General features: G+C 36.8%; 1 protein-coding gene across 3 annotated transcripts in view; it reads left to right on the forward strand.

Annotated features, from left to right (window-relative positions):
• Nucleotides 1-19,672, forward strand: part of SPATS2 (spermatogenesis associated serine rich 2) — a 154,140-nt gene that overhangs the window by 60,593 nt on the left and 73,875 nt on the right. Inside the window, exons 1-2 of one of the 3 annotated variants that reach the window (XM_039241439.1) lie at nucleotides 6,110-6,129; nucleotides 13,623-13,891. In XM_039241439.1, coding sequence (XP_039097370.1) covers nucleotides 13,867-13,891 — 25 coding nt within the window. In that variant the 5' untranslated portion in view covers nucleotides 6,110-6,129; nucleotides 13,623-13,866. Of the gene's footprint in view, nucleotides 1-6,109; nucleotides 6,130-12,824; nucleotides 12,844-13,622; nucleotides 13,892-19,672 lie in introns of those variants that run through there. The other 2 variants (XM_039241440.1, XM_039241438.1) reach the window with 2 other exon arrangements.

Below are 19,672 nucleotides of genomic sequence, written 5' to 3' on the forward strand. Positions count from 1 at the left end.
ATATATCAGTGCATTAATATAGGTCTCTCTCCTTTTTCATATTCGTTTATAAACCTAATGAGAATGGTATTTATTGGCAAACTGATGATACTATGGAATAAAAACTCTTGGTTACACTCTTGCAACCCTTTAAAAATCAGAAAAAATAAGTTTTTGTTTGGAACTTTCCATTTTCTTGTTTTTGGTTATTATTCTGCAGGTCTAGACAATTAGTGTCTGTAGGTTCTTATTGATACATTTCTTGAACCTGTTGATTGGGTTACTGAGTTATAATAAATATTGTTAGATTCAATTGAGGGTTTTCAGCTTTTTATTTAAATTTTTAATGTTTTATTTATTGAGGGTTTTCAGCTTTGATTTAATTTACTGGAAAGGAGCCTTTTTAAAAAAATGTATTAAAATTTTCAAAAAATTTTCAAACAGATAAGATGTTTATATAATTACGTTGTCAAAATGTTAAAAGGTAGATTGAAAAGTCTTTCTTATCCTAATTTCCTATCCTTTCCTTTTTAGAGAGAGAGAGAGATTCAAGCACAAGAGCAGGGGAGAGGGGCAGAGGGAGGGGGAGAGAGAGAAAGAGAGAGAGAGAGAGAGAGGAAGAAAATCCCAAGCAGACTCCATTCCCAGTGTGGAACCTGACTTGGGGCTCAATCCCACAACCCTGGGATCATGACCTGAGCTGAAATGAAGTTTGGAAGTTCAACTGACTGAGCCACCCACCCAGCATCCTCTGTTGTCTATTTCAGTTTCCATTACTCAATGGATTGTCACCATTGCAAGTTTCTTGTTTATCCTTCCAGATACACAGTATTTATGTATAGTATAAATATCTTCTTCATCACATTCATTTAACGATATATTTTACTATGTCAATATATATACTACCAGTATATATTAATCATTTTGGGTATTTGCTGGTGTAAGGGTAAAAAATGGTGTTTCAGTAGTTTTAATTTGTGTAAAATAGGTTGGGGGGAGAAAAAAATAGGTTAAAGTTTTTTTTTTATCTAAATATATACACACGGTATTAAAAAGTCAAATGGTATCATAAAGTTTATCATAATAATTTTTTAAAAACAGTCTCTACCTCTTTCTCCAGCCCATTCCCAATTCTAGCTTTCTATGGGTATTCATTAGTATTTCTTCTGGTATTAACCTCCATATTTCTGAATAATGTGGTTATACTAACTTTTGAATCCTTTGGGGGCAATACTATTATGGAAGATGGGGATTTAGTTTTTTTATATTTTCTTCCCTCCTTACTTATCCTCCCTTTTACCCTGGTTTTGTTGGTGGATAGATTTTGTAACAATTCGTATTTTAAATTTAAACTAACTATATAAATACCTTCACGTATTACAGCCCAGTTAATCCTTTGCTAGTCCTTATGATGCTTGCCAGTGTGAAAAGTTATGTGCCCTAAGACTTGAAAATCATACGCACTCAATCTTGAGAGTGCTTCAGATCATTCCAGTTGCCTAATTACACATCATCCAAATTTAATGGAGTTACCATTCTGAGGCTCTGGCTGTACCTGTAATTATGACCTGGTGCTAGTAACCCATGATATTAGTAAAGTTCCTAATCGCTTGTTAAGTAACTTGTATAAGCCATGATTCTTGGAACGTTTTAGTTTTAGGGGACACATCTTTCATTGCAGTGAAAATCTGCCAATGTTTATTGAGTGGTTTTCAGTTAAGTATTAGCCATTGTTCTAGTGCTACATCTATGTGAACTCATTTACACCATATAACAGCCCTGTGAGGAAGGTGGTAGCATTATTTGCATCTTCCAGATGAAGAAAGTGAGACATGGAGAAAGTAAGTAGCTTACTTGAAGTCATTCAGCTAGGAAGTAGTGGAGCTAGGTTGGAAACTCCAGCAGTCTGGCTTTAGAGACTTCACTTACCCACTGCCACACTGCTGTATTAATGATATACTCCATCTCATTAGTAGAGCATGTACCTTGGTTTGGGTTTCCACTAGTGGTGATGGATTATGCTAATCCACCATGTTTAACATTTCTCATCTCTTTTTTTTTTTCCAAATCACTATATTTCTGAAAAATTTGAAGAGTAATTTTATTTTTAATTATAAAAATAACGTAAAATTTACCATCTTTTTTTAAGTTTATTTATTTGAGAGAGAAAGAGAACACATACACACAAGGTGGGGAGGGGCAGAAAGGGAGAGAGAGAATCCCAAGCATGCTCTGTGCTGTCAGTGCGGAACCCAGCATGGGGCTTGATCCCATCAACCATGAGATCATGACCTGAACCAAGATCAAGAGTTGGAGGCTCAACTGACTGAGCCAACCAGGCACCCCTAAAATTTACCATCTTAACCATTTTTATTTATTACTTTTAATGTTTATTTTAGAGAGAGAGAGAGAGAGACAGAGACAGAGTGCCAGTGGAGGAGAGACAGAGAGAGGGAGACACAGAATTCGAAGCAGGCTCCAGGCTATGAGCCATCAGCACAGAGCTGGACGTGGGGCTCGAACTCAGGAACTACAAGGTCATGGCCTAAGTTGAAGTTGGACACTTAACCAACTGAGCCACATGGGTCCCCCCATATTAACCATTTTTACAATTTTATTTATTTTTAAGTTAAAAATTTTTTTAAAATTTTGTAACATTTACTTATTTTTGAGAGTACGAGACAGAGTGCAAGCAGGGGAGGGGCAGAGAGAGACACACACAGAATCCAAAGCAGTCTCCAGGCTCTGAGCTATCAGCATAGAGCCTGATGTGGAACTTAAACCCACAAACCATGAGATCATGACCTGAGCCAAAGTCTGACACTTAACCGACTAAACCACCCAGGCGCCCCTTACCCATTTTTAAATATACAGATTGGTACTGTTAAGTGTATTTTCATAGCTGTGCAATAGATCTCCATAAATTTTTCATCTTGCAAAACTGAAACTATACCTACTAAACAGCAGTATCCCATTTCTCTTTTTTTCTTTCCCTTGGCAACCACCATTCTGTTTTCTGTTTCTATGAATCTGACTACTTTAGATCCCTTGTATAAGTGGAATCATGTAATATTTGTCTTTTTTATTTTTTGTAACTGACATTTAGCATAATGTCCTCATTCATTCATGTGGCATATGACAGGATTTCCTTCTCTTTAAAGGGTGAATAATATTGCGTTGTGTGCATATGCCACATTTTGTTTATTCATCCGTTCATGGACATTTGGATTACTTCCACCTCTTGGCTATTCTCAATAGTGCTTTAATGAACATGGGTGTGCAAATATCTCTTTGATACCCTGCTTTCAGTCCTTTTGGATGTATACCCAGAGGTGAGATTGCTGGATGATAATGACAGTCTGTTTTTTTTTTTTTAATTTTTTAAATGTTTATTCATTTTTGAGAGAGAGACAGAGCACGAGCAGAGGTGGGTCAGAGAGATGGAGAAACAGAAGCAGAAGCAGACTCCAGGCTCCGACCCGTCAGCATAGACCCTGACATGGAGCTCAAACCCATGAACTGTGAGATCATGACCTGAGCCAAAGTTGAACACTTAACTGACTGAGCCACCCAGGCGCCCCTGTTTTTAATTTTTGAGGAACCTCCATACTGTTTCTATAGTGGCTGCACCATTTTACATTCACACTAGTAGTGAACAAGTGTTCTAGTTTCTCCACATCTTTGCCAACACTGATTTTCTGGTTTGTTTTGTTTTGATTTGTTTTGTTAACAGCTATTCTAATGAGTGTCAGATGATACTGTGGTTTTGATTTGTATTTCTCTTATGATGAGTGATGTAAAGTATCTTTTCAGACCCTTGTTGGCTGTTTGTGTTTGGAGAAATGTCTGTTCAAGTCCTTTGCACATTTTTAAATTAGGTTGTTTCTTTGTTGTTGTGGTAGGAGTTTTTAAAATACATCTTGTGGTTGCCTGGGTGGCGTAGGTGGTTGAACATTTGACTCTATTTTGACACTATTTCAGCTCAGGTCATGATCCCATCATCATGGCATCAAGCCCCATGTTGGGCTCTTTGCTGAGCATGGAGCCTCCTTAAGAGTCTCTCTCCCTCTGCCCCTCGCCTCCACTGGTGTGTGCATGTGCTTTCTCTCTCTGAAACTAAAATAAATCTTTAAAAAAATATTCTGGATATTAGCTGCTTATCAAATACACGATTTGCAAATATTTTCTCCCATTCCTTAGGTTGCCTTTTAACTCTGTTGATTTTGCTTTGACATACAGTTCTTAAGTTTGATGTAGTTCCATTTGTCTGTTTCTGCTAAGTTTTTTTTTTTTTAATTGTGCTTTGGATGTCATATACAGAAAATCATTGCCAAATCCAATATTGTGACATTTTTCCTCTGTGCTTTTTCTTCCAGGAGTTGAGGTCTTATGTTAGCTCTTTAATTCATCTGAGTTAATTTTTGCTAATATGGTGTATAGTTAAGGGCTCAATTTCACTCTTTTATGTAGATATCCAGTTTTCCAATCACTATTTGTTGAAGAGAGTGTTCTTTCCCCATTGAGCGATCTTGGTATCTTGTTAAAGACCATTTGACCACACATAAGGGAGTTTATTTCTGGGCTTTCTATTCTTTTCCTTTGCTCTAAATGTCTTTATGCCAACGCTACTTTTTTAAAAAATGTTTTATTTATTTATTTTGAGGGGTGGGGGGAAGAGAGATCCCAAGCAGGTTCCACGCTGCCAGTGCAGAGCCTGACTTGAGGCTCAAACTCACAAACCATGGGATCATGACCTCATGACCAAAATCAAGAGACAGATGCTTAACTGACTAAGCCACTCAGGAACCCCCCCACCCCATACTACTGTTTTTAATACCATAGCTTTGTAATATGTTTTCAAGTCAGGAAGTGATTGTTTTTCCTTTTTCAAGATTGTTTTGGCTGTTTAAAGTCTATTTCTAAAATTAAAAATATTTTAACCACTCATAAGTGTGCAAATTAGTGGCATTAAATACATTTACAGTGTTGTGTGAGTATCAGCACTATCCCCAGATTTTTTCATTATCCTCTAAAAAACTTTGTACCCATTAAACAATAACTCATCCTTTTCTTCTTCCCCTTAGTTTTTTGTAACCTCTGTTGTTCTTTCTTTTTCTGTTTCTCATCTCTATTTAACCCATGTTCCCATTCTGATAAATATGAAAAATTTATACCCTCTTTTGTTGTGATTTGAAATGAAAAATAAAACATTTAATAATAAATTTAAAGTAATAGGCTCTAAAACTGTACACGTCCATCCTCTTCCTTTGTCTCCACCTCAGGAGTCACTGAACTGTACAGAATGCCTACAAACCAGTAGTGTGTGTTTGTATAGCTGTTACTAGGGGTGTGGTCTGTGACAATGCACTTTAGATCAAAGCTAACTGAAAATGAAATCTAGTTCATTGCTTTTCTTAGCTTTAAGCTATAGCTCATAAAGGTAACTAATCCAAGACTGACAATTTTGAATTTGCTTTACTGGCTAATAAACAGCAACAAATTAATATAAACATTCAGATTTAATATTTAAAAATTTTATTTGATTACTAGTTGTCCCACATTTCAAACTTTAATTAATATAATATGGTATTCCAGGGTGCCTGGGTGGCTCAGTCAGTTTTTTCTTCTGGTTTTTATAGAAGAAAAATTTTACATTCTTGAGTTTTGTGTACAGTAAAATACACAAATCTTAAGAGTAAGCCCAATGAATTTTTAAATATGTATGCACCCATGTGAGGACAACGTGGATCAAGATCTAGAACTTTTGCCTCCTCAGAAATTTCCCTCATGTTTGTTCTCAAAGGGACACCCTCCCTCCAGAAATAACCATTATTCTGATTGCTATCACCAGATATTATTGTTGCGTGTTCTTGTGTTCATATAAATGGAGTCCAACAGTATATATTCTTTGAGATGGGCTTCTTTGCTTAATTTAATTCTTCTGAAATCTGTCTATGTTGTATGTAGTAGTGGTTTATTTTTTTTCCATTACTGTTGAGTAGTATTCTGTTTTATTATATAGTAAAATGTATCTATTCTCTTGTTTCCAAATTAGGGATATTATGAATAAAGCTGCTGTTGATGTTCTTGTTTATAGACATATTATATCTTTTGGGCATATGCCTAGAAATGAAGTTGCTGAGTCATAGGGTAGGTATGTATTTAAACTTTTCGACAGTTTTCCATAGTGTTTACCATTTTGTATTCCTGTCAGCATTATGTGAGAGTTCTAGTTGGTCCATATCCTTACCAAACTAGGTATTGTCTGTTTTTAAATTTTAGTCATTCCACTGTAATTTTTTATTTTACATTTCCCTGATGAGTAATAACATTAAATCTGTTTTTAAAGAAAGCGAGAAAATGCACACATTCATTGTAGGTGTACAGCTTAATGAATTGTATGTTACAAAGTGAACTTGCCCATGTAACTGTCATGGTCAGGGGTATTCTTCATTCAGTCAGCCAACAAATTTATTACATATCTGCTATTTTCCAGGTACAGTTCTAGGCCCAGAGATACAAGAATGATGAAGATAGTAAAAATTGATGTCCTCAAGAAGTTTACATTCTATTGGGGAGGACGGTAAACAAATACATAATTTATATGCTAGGTGGTAATAAGTTGTAGAGCAAAATAGGACAGGGTAAAGGAATGGGAGTGTTAGAAACTGTTGTTTTACTTAGGGTGATCAGGGAAGGCTTCTCTGAAGAGATAACTTTTTTTTTCAGGTTCCATTCAGGCTATTGACAGAATTCAGTTCCATGTGGTTGTAGGACTGAGGTTCTTGTTTCCCTGCTGGCTATTGGTGTCATTCTGAGTTCTAAGGGCCACCTGCATTTCCTGCTTAATGTCTCCTTTCAAAGCCAGTAATGAAAAGTCAGATTCCCCTCACGCTTTTGATCCAATTTTTCCTTTTGTCACATTTCTCAAATGTATCTTTCTGAACTCCAACCAAAGAAATTTTTCCCCTTCTAAGGGCTCATACAATTAGATTGGGCCCACCGGGGTAATCCAGGCTCATTTTCTTGTGGAGCCCCAGTGGACTCAAACTCATGAGTGGTGAGATCATGACCTCATCTGAAACCCAAGAGTCAGACACTCAACAGACTGAGCCACCCAGGCACCCCTTTTTCCCCCCACCTTCACTTTTATTTTTTTATGTTATAAAAAATATTTATTTATTTTTGAGAGAGAGTGCATGTGTGCACACAAGTTGGGGAGGGGCAGAGAGTGAAGGGAGACAGAGAATCTGACGCATACTCCAGGCTATGAGCTGTCAGTGCAGAGGCCTTCTCAGGGCTCAAACCCACAAACTGTGAGATCATGACCTGAGCTAAAGTCAGGTCCTTAACCGACTGAGCAACCCAGGCACCCCTTCCCACCTTCCCTTTATTTTTTTTCATTTTTAATTTAAATCCAGGTTAGTTAGCATATAGTATAATAATGACTTCAGGAATAGAATTTAGTGATTCATCACTTACATATACCACCCATTGCTCATCCCAACAAGTGTCATCCTTAATGCCCATTTCCCGTTTAGCCCATTCCCCCACCCAGCACTACACCAGCAACCCTCAGTTTGTTCTCTGTATTTAAGAGTCTCTTATGGTTTGTCTCCCTCCCTGTTTTTTATCTTATTTTTTCTTCCCTTCCCCTATATTTATTTATTTTGTTTCTTAAATTCCCTATATGAGTGAAATCATATACTTGTCTTTCTCTATTTCACTTAGCATAATAAATACACTCTAGTTCCATTCACGTGGTTATAAATGGCAAGATTTTATCCTTTTTGATTGCCCACCTTTTAAAAGATGATTTTGCTAGATACAGAATTCTTGCTTGACAGTTTTTTCTTTCAGCATTTTGAATGTCATTTCACTCACTGCCTTCTGATTTTCCTTGTTTCTGATGAGAAATCAACTAGTTACATTGTTGTTTCCTGGTAAATGATGAGTTGGTTTTTTCTTGCTTCTTTCAAGATTTTCTGTTTTGGGCTTTCATCAGTTTTACTATATATCTAGGTATGGATCTCTGGGTTTATTGTAGTTATAGTTCATTGAGCCACTGTAGATTAATCTGTAGATTAATTTTTTAAAAAAAATATCAGTTTGGGGCGCCTGGGTGGCTTAGTCGGTTAAGCGTCCGACTTTCGCTTAGGTCATGATCTCGCGGTTCATGGGTTCGAGCCCCGCGTTGGGCTCTGTGCTGACTGCCAGCTCAGAGCCTGGAGCCTGTTTCAGTCTGTGACTCCCTCTCTCTCTGACCCTCCCCTGTTCACGCTGTCTCTCTCTCTCTCCTAGAAATAAATAAAACATTAAAAAAATAAATAAAATAAAATAAAAAATATCAGTTTGCATTGTTTTTGGTCCTTATTTCTGTCCTTTCTCTCCACTTCTGGAACTCCTAAGTTGTGTATATTATACTCGATATTGTTCATAGGTCTCTGGGGCCTTGATTTTCTTTATTCTTTTCTCTCCAAATTAGATATCAAGTTTTCTGATTTTTTTCCCCTTCTATTCCAGTGTTCAGCTCTAGAATTTCTATTTGTCTCTTTTTTATTATTTCTATCTTTGCATTGACATTTCCTATTTGTTTGGGGCATTGTCTTATTTTTCTTTAGTCCTTTAAAGTACTTTGAAGATTTTGTTTGTTTAGTTTGCATTTGGGCCTACTTAGGGACATTTTCTGCTCCATGAGGGCTTTTATTTCCCTCTTCAGTTTGGGTCATAGTTTCCTGCATCTTTACATGTCTCATAAATTTTTGTTGAAACTGGACATTTTATATAATATATTATGGCAACTTTGGATTCTGGTTTGTTTTTTTCCTTTGAGAGTTTTTTTTTTTGGGGGGGGGGTTGGGAATAAATCTGTGGAATGTTTCTTCCGAGTGTGTGGCTGCTAATATCTGCTCAGTTTTTTTAATTTGTTTTTATATATTTTTTTAAGAATGTTTTCCTGGAATCACACCTGCATCTGTATGGGTTAGTCAGTTAACCACTTGTCAAAGATTGTGCTTAAACACATTAAGCTAGTAGGGGCTTCCACTCTCTGCCAGTAGACCTTTGTGTTTGTTGGGGAGCTCCTTTTAAAATCTGCTCAAACTTTTATTTTCCACTGGGCCCTCTCATGTTTCTTCTTTCATTGTTTGCAGGCTCCTAGTGGGTCCCCTCTAGTCTCTCTAGCGTGGATATATGAGCACTTATTCTTCATAGTCTTGTTTCCAGATTTCCCTTTTAAATTCTGTCTAGTCTGCTGGCCCATTGCTTGTACCAACCAGGACAGCATCCTCTGACCCTTATCTTGCTCATTTGCCACCAAGAATACACGTTGTTACTGACAATGCTGATGAGTGTGGAATTCTGTGCTTTGCCTCAAATCAAGTCAGCCCTTCCTGTGAGTGAAGCTGCTAGTTTTTATGGCTTTCCCCACCTTGGTAGAACTACTTTCCCACTGATTGTGGGGGTAATGGGAACAGCCTTTTAGGTAATATTGCCATGGACTCTTGCTTTTCTTACCCCAAGAAAGAAAGGGTTTTCATTAATAATCACAGAGAAGGTAGCATTTGAGAAAAGACCTGAAGGAGGTGAGGAATTATTTCATGTAGATATCAAGGGATGAACATTCCTGACGGAGCATTTCAAGGACCTGAAGGTGAGAACATATCTAGGATATAAAAGGGGCAATAAAGAGGCCAGTATAGCTAGAATGGAATACTAGAGGGAGAGAATAGTAGGAAATTACGTCAGAGAGATAAAGAGAGGATTGGGACTGTAAGGACTCTAGTTTTTACTTTGAATGAAATAGGGAGCAGCTGGAGAGCTTTGAGCAGCAGATTTGAGACACAGTTTGTCTTATAATTTTATTTATTTATTTATTTATTTTTTAAATATTTTTATTTTATTTCTAGGGGAGAGAGAGAGAGAGCGTGAGCAAGGGAGGGTCAGAGAGAGAGGGAGACACAGACTCTGAAATAGGCTCCAGGCTCTGAGCTGGCAGTCAGCACAGAGCCCAAAGCGGGGCACAAACCCACGAACCACGAGATCATGACCTAAGCGAAAGTCGGACACTCAACCGACTAAGCCACCCAGGCGCCCCAGTCTTATAATTTTAAAAGCAGCTGTAGTGAAATGGAAGATGGAGGGTGGCATGATAGAAGACTTGGGATGCCAGTTAGAAGACAGTTACAGTCCTGATGATAGCAATGTAGGGGAGAAATGGTTGTGGCATAGATGAGGCTAATAGCAGGAGAGGTAGTGAGAAATGGTTCGACTCTGGAGTATTTTATTTTTAAATTTAACTATTTATTTTGAGAGCTAAAGAGCATGAGCAGGGAAGAGGCAGAAAGAAAGGAAGAGAGAGAGAATCCCAAGCAGGCTCCATGCTGTCAGCACAGAGCCCAGTGTGGGGCTTGGACTCACAAACCATGAAATTATGACTTGAGCCAAAGTCAAGAGTTGGATGCTTTGACTGAGCCACACAGGTGCTCCAATTGTGATGTGTTTTAAAGATAGAAAAGATGAAATTTCTTCTGGTAGATTGGAGGTGGAGAGTGAACAGATTCAGATCCCTTATTTCAAGGGAATTTTCCTGCATGTTATCTGTAAATGCTTTTTTTGTTCCATTTATTGAGGTCTTTATTTTCTGAGTCCCTATATTGATCCTGATAATCCTTAGATTGGGTCATTTTAGTTCTCTAATATTATATTCCCTCAAAATTTTTTTTAATGTTTTTTATTTATTTTTGAGAGAGAGCTAGAGCATGAGTGGGAAAGGGGCAGAGAGGGAGGGAGACACAGAATCTGAAGCAGGCTTTGATGCAGGGCTCGAACTCATGAACCGTGAGATCATGACCTGAGCCGAAGTCGGATGCTTAACCAACTGAGTCACCCAGGCACCACTCTAATATTATTTTCTAATTGCAACTCTTTCTTTCTTCTGGAAAGTTTTCCTCCATTCCATTTTTTTCTATTTTCATCTGTATTTTTTTATTTAAGGAATTTTATTTAAGGAATCTCTACAGCCAATTTGGGGCTCAAACTCATGACCCTGAGAGCAGGAGTCCCATGCTCTTGTGACTAAACCAGTCAGGTGCCCCAATTTTCATCTGTACTATTCTGTTTCTTCCTGTTTCTGACTTCTTATTGGATGTATAATGGTGGTGTTTTGATTTCCAGTTTTTCTTTAGTTTTGCAATCTACTTTCGTTTCATTCTGTTTTTATCATTTATTTTCTAGCTCTCATTTTATTGAATCCCAATTCTTGAAGTATTCAACTTAATATTCAAGGGAGAATCACTTTTGGTTTTGGGGGGTTAAACTTTTCTTCCTCTGCTACATGGTAATTTCCTCTCTTGTTACCTCTTTTGTTACAGATTTTGTAGTTACTGTGTCATTTTTATCTTCTTTACGTTTTATGTGGACAGCTGTGTTCACAATTTTTGTTTGTAATTACAGAGTATAGATAAAAATATCTTTGATATGTTTCCCACCTTATTTGGGACCTATCCCTACCCAACCCTGCTCATCAGCTATGGTTAGTTGTTGACTTTTGCTTTCATCCTCTTTCTTTAGGCTGAGGCCAGGAGGGTAAAGAAGAGCTTGCCATTAAAGAGTTTAACCCTTTGTGGTAGATGTAAATTCTGTTCTTTCTTTTTTTAAAAACTTTTTAATGTTTTTATTTTTGAGAGAAAGAGAGAGACAGCGTGAGCAGGGGAGGGTCAGAGAGAGAGGGAGATACAGAATCCCAAGACAGGCTCCAGACTCTGAGCTAGCTGTCAGCATAGAGCCAGATGCGGGGCTCGAACCCGCGATCCGTGAGATCATGACCTGAGCCGAAGTCGGATGCCCAACCAACTGAGCCACCCAGGTGCCCCTGTTCTTTCTTTTAAAATTTCATAAAATGTTTTGTCTCAGGCCCACTCTAGCCAGTGGTAAATTCTATGTACTTCCATAGGCTTTGACTGATTTTCCCAGTTTGACTCAATTCTCTGAAAGATGGTAAGCCCCAGAGGTTCACCCTATCTTTCTTTAAGTCCTGTAGTGCTTTGTAGACAGTCTTACTCTTAGGATATAATTGACATGACATATTAGTTTTAGGTGTACAATCTAAGAATGCAGTATTTATATATATTGTAAATTGGTCATCACAATTAGTCCAGTTAATATCTGTCACTGTACAAAAATTTTCTTCTTGTGATAAGAACTTTCAAGATCCACTCTCCTAGCTACTTTCAAATATGGAATATGGTATGAACTAATTGCCTTGCTATATGTTACTTCCCTGTCACATATTCATCCTCTAACTAGAAATTTGTACCTTTTGACCGTCCTTCACCCATTTTTCCCACCCCCTCTGTCACAGGTAACCCATAATCTGTTCTCTGTATCCACAGAGGCTCTTACTTTTTGTGGATTTTTAAAACTTTACCACAGCTATCTACTTGTTCCTTTCTTCTCCTTCTTCCACATTGGAGAGTATTTCACATAATGTTGCTCTCATTTCCTTCTTGGGTTGCATTATGTAAAATGTTTTTCCTATCAGATATCTAGGTATGAGTTCTTTGATCCTCATCATGCTTTCTTTACCCAGAAGTCTTAGGCATATATTTTTTAAAGTTTAGTAATCTAGAAAAAAATAGCATTTTGCATCTTTACAAATTACAGAAGATTCCTGCACTATTGACTAATCCAAATTTTGATGTTTCAGTTTTTCTTATTAAAATTGCTTTGTGCTCTCCCCATTCACCCACCCTCTTCCCCAGTTTTCTTGCAGCTATATTTGAGCTGGGACACCTGAAGAGAAGTTAGATAGAGGAAATCCCAGAGGCAGAAAATCACCCTTGATTTGCACAGGAAGAGCAGGTGGTAAGAAAGATCTTAGAGGATGATAAGAGATAATATTTTAGTTTGTGAAGCAGAGATGGGGATAAGATTTTTGAAATACAAAAGATACAAAAGATAAGAGTAAGACAACTTTTTTCCTGAAACAAGGAAGGTGGTCTGATTCTAAGATTAAAGTTTCTTTTTTCCTTTAATTCCAGTATAGTTAACATACACTGTATATTAGTTTCAGTTTTTATATTAAATCACAATATAGTGATTTAATAATTCCATACATCACCTAGTGCTCATGACAAGTGCACTCCTTAATCCCCATCCCTTATTTCATCCCCCCCCCCACCTCCCTTCTCGTAACCATCAGTTTGTTTTCTGTAGTTAAGAGTCTGTTTCTTGGTTTGTCTCTTTGTCTAAGATTAAAGTTTCTTACAGAGTAAAAATACAGCCTTTTGTGGCCACATTCTTTCTAGAGTAGTGTTTTTTTTTAAATGTTTATTTTTGAGGGAATGAGTAGAGAATGAACAGGGGAGGAACAAAGCTAGAGGGAGACAGAATCCCAAGGAGGCTCCACATGTCAGCACAGAGCCTGAAGCAGGGCTTGAATTTACATACTGTCAGATCATGACCTGAGCTAAAACAGAGTTGGATGCTTTAGCAATTAAACCACCCAGACTCCCCTAGAGTACTGTCCTTTTAATAGCGAGTTTTGTTTAGAAGAAATACAAAATAAATCCTGTGGCTGTTAGAAATTTTGTATGGATAGCTGTTACTGTAACAGTGAATGTGTTTGTGTGTTTTCCTTTCAGAATCTCCCTGGAAAAAGAGACATGAATGTCAGCAATGATATTTCCTGACAAGAAGTTGATACAACAGAAGGAAAGGAGATCAACAGCTAGTGAGCAGAATTCCAGATAACCAAGATTTAGTATTTACCACCTCCAACTACAGACTTCCATTGCCTACTTTTAAATCAGAGATAACTACAGTCAGAACCCAGACAAGGCAAAAGGATACTTTTCATCTGTATTTTTTGAGATCAAAGAAGCCACAATGTCTAGGAAACAAAACCAGAAGGGTAAGATTACATTTGGGCATAAATTGTTAAAAGCATAGTTATGGAATATTATATTATATATATATATATATATTTTTAAAAGGTTCTCTTAATGTGTTTTGAATGGTCATATTTTCCCTCACCCAGTGCAGTACTACTACTGATAGGTATAACTTATCTCTTTGTCTTGACTGCAATTAATTTTAAGAGTATACAACATTCACAACTTTATCTGTTGTCTCTTTAAGTATTTGTAGATTATAGTTTTGTGTGTTACTAGATTGGGAATTAACTCATATAACAATTACTTTTCTACTTTTATAAACCTATTAAGTTGGAATATATTTGCTGGAAAGCCAACTGCTTCTAGAAAATGTGCTCTCTAGAGGGTGAACATATGTTAGGGGGCATGGTGGGAGATAACTTACTGCAGATATTCTGAATCCGATGAATTGATCCTTTCATTGGAGACAGAATGAAACAGGAGTAAATGCTTCCAGTTTTAGATTCCTTCTTTAGCTTCCCTTCCAGGATTATTACTCTGACTTCTTATCTAAAGTAAAATATAAGATCCAAAGAATCAAGAAATACCAAGAATAGTTATGAGAAGGGGAAAGACAATAAAGATTCCATAAAGTCATCTTTTCAACTTTTTTAGAATAGCTGGAAAAATGCAAAGGGACAAATTTAACAATAGCACTAGAACTATTATACATAACTGGAATATATTTGCGAAAAGAATGACCATAGCTCTCCTGATTTTTTCCCCTTATTATTTAATTTTAAATTTAAAGTTAATGTTTTTTTAATTCAAAACAAAGCTATAGATCCAAGTGTTATGTGTTAAATATGAAGGAAATGCTTTTTTAAAATTTTATTTAATTTTTTTAATGTGTATTTTTGAGACAGAGAGACAGAGCAGGATCAGGGGAGGGGCGGAGAGAGAGGGAGACACAGAATCCAAAGCAGGCTCCAGGCTCTGATCTCTCAGCACAGAGCCCAATGTGGGGCTTAAACCCACGAACTGTGAGATTATGACCTGAGCCAAAGTCAGACGCTTAACCAACTGAACCACCTGGGCACCCCTGTGAAGGAAATGCTTTTAAACTTAATTTTGACTAGGTAGTTCAAAAACCCAATTTTAAGAAAATAATGTACCAGAGCTGCTTGTGTTTGTGAAAGCTGTAGTTTCATTGTATAGTAAACCTATGTAAAGGAAATTTGAGTTCTAAGGAATGGTTAGATTACTGAAGAAACTGAAATGTTTTATGCAGTTAACTTTATTAACTGAAAAGTTTTTATAACCAGTTTGTTTCTTCTTAATCACCATGATTCAGTTTGCTTTCTTCATAGTTATGCTTGAACCATTGAGTACCTGTTTTCCTCCTACAGCTGAAAAATACTATAGTAAAAAATGGGACTCTAGACTTTAAAATAAAACAATTTCATCTAAAAAGTTTAGCACTTAATTTTTCCTTAAAAAGTTAACTTCAGCAGATTGCTTTGACCTTGTTAAACTTAGAGTCTTTGTTTAATTCATGTCTGTGTTTTTCCAGAACTGTAAAAAAAAGTTCATTGCTTTTGTAATTACTATCTAATTACTATAAAATAAATTGAGATTTTTGACCCTATCGTAGGCATTAAGTGCTAACAAATTTTGATTGAACGTAGCCTGGATTAAAACTTAGTTGGAAACAAAAGAAAGCTTCTTTGTTGTTAGGATTTTCTCTGAAATAAATCTGTATGTCTAATCTATTTGAATGAAAAAAGTACAAAGTATTTATAAAATTCTATTTTATGTAATCATTTATATATTTAAAATTTCATTGTTGTGGGCTTTATTAATTTAAATAATTATATTGACTCTATAAACTTAGTTTTTAAAACATCAAAAAGAAAGGTAATATGGTAGTTTTGTTTTCTAGTGACACTCATTTACAAGAGTTATTTATTATTTTTTTAAGTTTATTTATTTTTGATGGGGGGAAGGGCAGAGAGAGAGGAAGAGAGAGAATCCTGAGCAATCGCTGCACTGTCAGCACAGAGCCTGACACGGGCTTGAACTCATGAACCATGAGATCATGACCTGAGCTGAAATCAAGAGTCAGACACCTAACCGATTGAGCCTCCCAGGTGCTCCACAGAGTGTCATTTTATAATGAGTTATGGAAACATGGTCTATTGTGGAATGAAAACATTTTCCTTTTGTCAGTAATACATGTAAATTTCTTATTTAATAAAATATTTAGTGGAGTTAAACTTAGAATGGCTTAAATTAAATTAAGGTCAATTTTAGTTACGACTATTGATTGTTCCTTTTAGCCATCCTAGCAGAAATCAGTTACATCAGTGCTTCTTAGAGGGTGGACTGATGTCTCTCTGTGCACTGGAGAAATATTTAGAAATGGAGAGTGTCTAGAAACTTACAGTGATTTGACCATCTGCAACATCTAAGCCCTTATCAAAACAGTTTTATTGAGGTATAATTTAAATACTATAAAACTGACCGTTTATAAAATTTGATTATTCTTCAGTAAATTTATTCAGTTTTTGCAGCCATCACTACAGACCTGTTTTAAAACATTTTTTCTAACCCCAGAAAGTTCTTTATTACCTGTTTACAATCAGTTCTTGCTCTGAACCCCAGCTCCAGGCAAACACTGATGTACTTTGTCTCTTGAGTTTTACTTTTTCTGTAGATTTCATATAAACAAATTAATATAATATAGTTTTCTGTCTGCCTTCTTTTACCTAGTGTAGTGTTTTTGAGTTTCATCAGTTGTTGAATATATCAGTAGTTTGTTCCTTTTTAGTACTAAGTGGTATTAAAGTTATGAAAAGGAAAAGCTTTTTCTTTTACACTCTGCTACTCATAACACTTTTGTAACCAGATGATGGGTGTTTTCCCACACTGACCAATTCTCTGATACCAGCAGATATCCTACAATTCAATTCAGTCTGGTACTGTCTACTGGGAGTTAGTGTCTGATCCCACAGGTTAAGACCTCAGTCCCACAAGACTCTCTTACTTCAGATGTCAGTTACAAGAAGGTCCCCATGTGACTTACACTTTGGTCCCAACTGAGTGCAAATGAGCAATTTCCACAACCCCCTTCTCAGGTTCAGTAGCTCATAGAATCCAGGAAACACTTATATTTATTGGTTTATTAAATGTCAGAGGCTACGATAAAAGATACAGATGACAGCCAGATGAAAAGCCAGATGAAGAGCTATGTAGGGTGGGGTCTGAAAAGGTCCCAAACACAGGTGCTTTTCTGTTCCCGTGAAGTTGGGGAGTGCCCCCCTCCTAGCACATGGATGTGTTCCCCAACCCAGAAGCTCCCTGAACATCATACTTTAGGGATTTTAACGGAGGCTTTATCACCTGTGCATGATTGAGTATTAACTCTATTTCTAGCTCTTCTTCCCTGGAGGAAAGTGTGTGAGGTTAAAAGTTCTAAGCTTCTAATTATGGTTTTTTTTTTTTTTTTTTTTTTAGATATTTTTTATTTATTTCTAGGAGAGAGAGAGACAGCGTGAACAGGGGAGGGTCAGAGAGAGAGGGAGATACAGACTCCGAAATAGGCTCCAGGCTCTGAGCTGGCAGTCAGCACAGAGCCCGACGTGGGGCTCGAACTCACGAACCGCGAGATCATGACCTAAGCGAAAGTCGGACGCTTAACAGACTAAGCCACCCAGGCGCCCCCTTCTAATCATGGTTTGATTGTTCTGGTGACCAGTCCCATACCGAAGCTATTCAGGAGCCCATCAAAGTTGCTTCACTAGAATAAAAGACATTCCTGGGGCGCCTGGATGGCTCAGTCAGTTGAGTGTCCAACTCTTGGTTTTGGACTCAGACCATGATCCCAGGGTTTTGGGATTGGGCCCTGCACTGGGCTCCAAGCCAAGTGTGGAGCCTGCTTGGGAATCTCTTTCTCTCTCTCTCTCTCTCTCTCTCTCATTCTCCCTCTGCCTTGGTCACATGTATGCTCTCCCCCTCTAAAAATAAAAACAGGGGCGTCTGGGTGGCTTAGTCGGTTAAGCGTCCGACTTTCGCTTAGGTCATGATCTCGCGGTTCGTGGGTTTGGGCCCCGCGTCGGGCTCTGTGCTGACTGCCAGCTCAGAGCCTGGAGCCTATTTCAGAGTCTGTATCTCCATCTCTGTCTGACCCTCCCCTGCTCACACTGTCTCTCTCTCTCCTAGAAATAAATAAAAATATTTAAAAAAAAATAATAAAAATAAAAACAGTGGAAAACATTAAAAACCCAGAACAATTCTCTTTAAAAAAAAAAAAAAAGGAGTAAAAGATGCTCCTATCACCCAGGAAATTCCAGGGGGTTTAGGAGCTTTGTGTCAGGAAACAGGGTCAAAGACCAAATATTAGAACAAAAGATGGTCCCAGCACCTTTATTGCCTAGGAAATTACAAAGGTTTCAGGAGCTCTAGCCAAAAGCTGGAGATGAAGGTCAAAATATTTATTTATTATTATATTACAGTATCACAGGTTATATCCTATTTTGTTTATCCATTCAGTAGTCGATTATTCATTTGGATTTATTTCCAGTTTGGGCTATTATAAATAATTATAAACTTGAACATTTTGCTCACAAGTCATATGTTTACATTTCTCATGGAGAAGTACCTAAGAGTGTAAATGTATAATTTTCAAAGAAACTACCCAAACTGTTTTTCCAGAGTAGCTCGTACCATTTATAGTCTCACTAGAAATATATATGGATTTCATATGTGCCATATCCTTGCCAACACTTGGTATGGTCAATCTTTTTTATTATAGCTATTTTACTAGGTGTGCAACAGTATCTCATTATGGTATTGATTTGGATTTCCTTAGTGATTAGTGATGTTGACTATCATTTTATGTGATTATTAGCTATTTGTGTTATCTTTCTGGTGAAATGTCTATCAAATTCCTTACTTTTTCGTTAAGTTGTTGGTCTTATTATTATTGTGTTATAAGAATTCTTTATATATTATAGATACAAGTTCTTTATTAGGTACATGATTTTTGAATATATTCTCCCAGCCTGTGGCCTTGTCTTCTTGTCTTTTTGTTTTCTTTAAGTTTATTCCTGAGAGAGAGAGAGAGAGAATGAGAATGAATGAATGTGGGAGAGGAGCAGAGAGAGGGGGACAGATGATCTGAAGCAGGCTCCATGCTGACAGCAGAGCCTGATGTAGGGCTTGAACTCATGAAGTGTGAGATTATGACCTTAGCCGAAGTTAGACACTTACCCAACTAAGCCACCCAGGAGCCCCAACAGTAAAAGTTTTTAATTTTGATGAAGCCAAATTTATCCTTTTTTTTTTTTAAAGTATAATAGGTAAGTTAGGGTAAGTCCTCCAACTTCCCCCAACCCCCCCCCAAAAAACTTTATTGGCTCTCCTGGTACCTTTACATTTCCAAATAAAATTTAGAATCAGCTTATCAATTCACACACAAATTTCTGCTTGGAATAATAGGGATTGCATTGAATCATTAGATCAGTTTTGGAGAATTATCATCTTTAACAATATTAAATCTTCCATCCACGAACTTAATATATCTCTACTTTTATTAGATCATATGCCCAGCAATGTTTTATAGATTTAAGTGCACAGGTCTTGAAATTCCTTTTTTAAGTTTATTCCTAAGTAACTTATTATTTTTGATGCTCTTGTGAGTAGGACATAAAACCTTTGCTGATTTCAAACTCACTAGTTCAAGTAGTTTTTTTTTTTTTTTTTTTTTTTTTTTTTTTTTTTTTTTTTTTTTTTTTTTTTTTTTTTTTTTTTTTTTTTTT

The sequence above is a fragment of the Hyaena hyaena genome, unplaced genomic scaffold (genome assembly GCF_003009895.1).
Source record: "Hyaena hyaena isolate Hyena2069 unplaced genomic scaffold, ASM300989v1 scaffold_192, whole genome shotgun sequence".
NCBI lineage: Eukaryota > Metazoa > Chordata > Mammalia > Carnivora > Hyaenidae > Hyaena > Hyaena hyaena.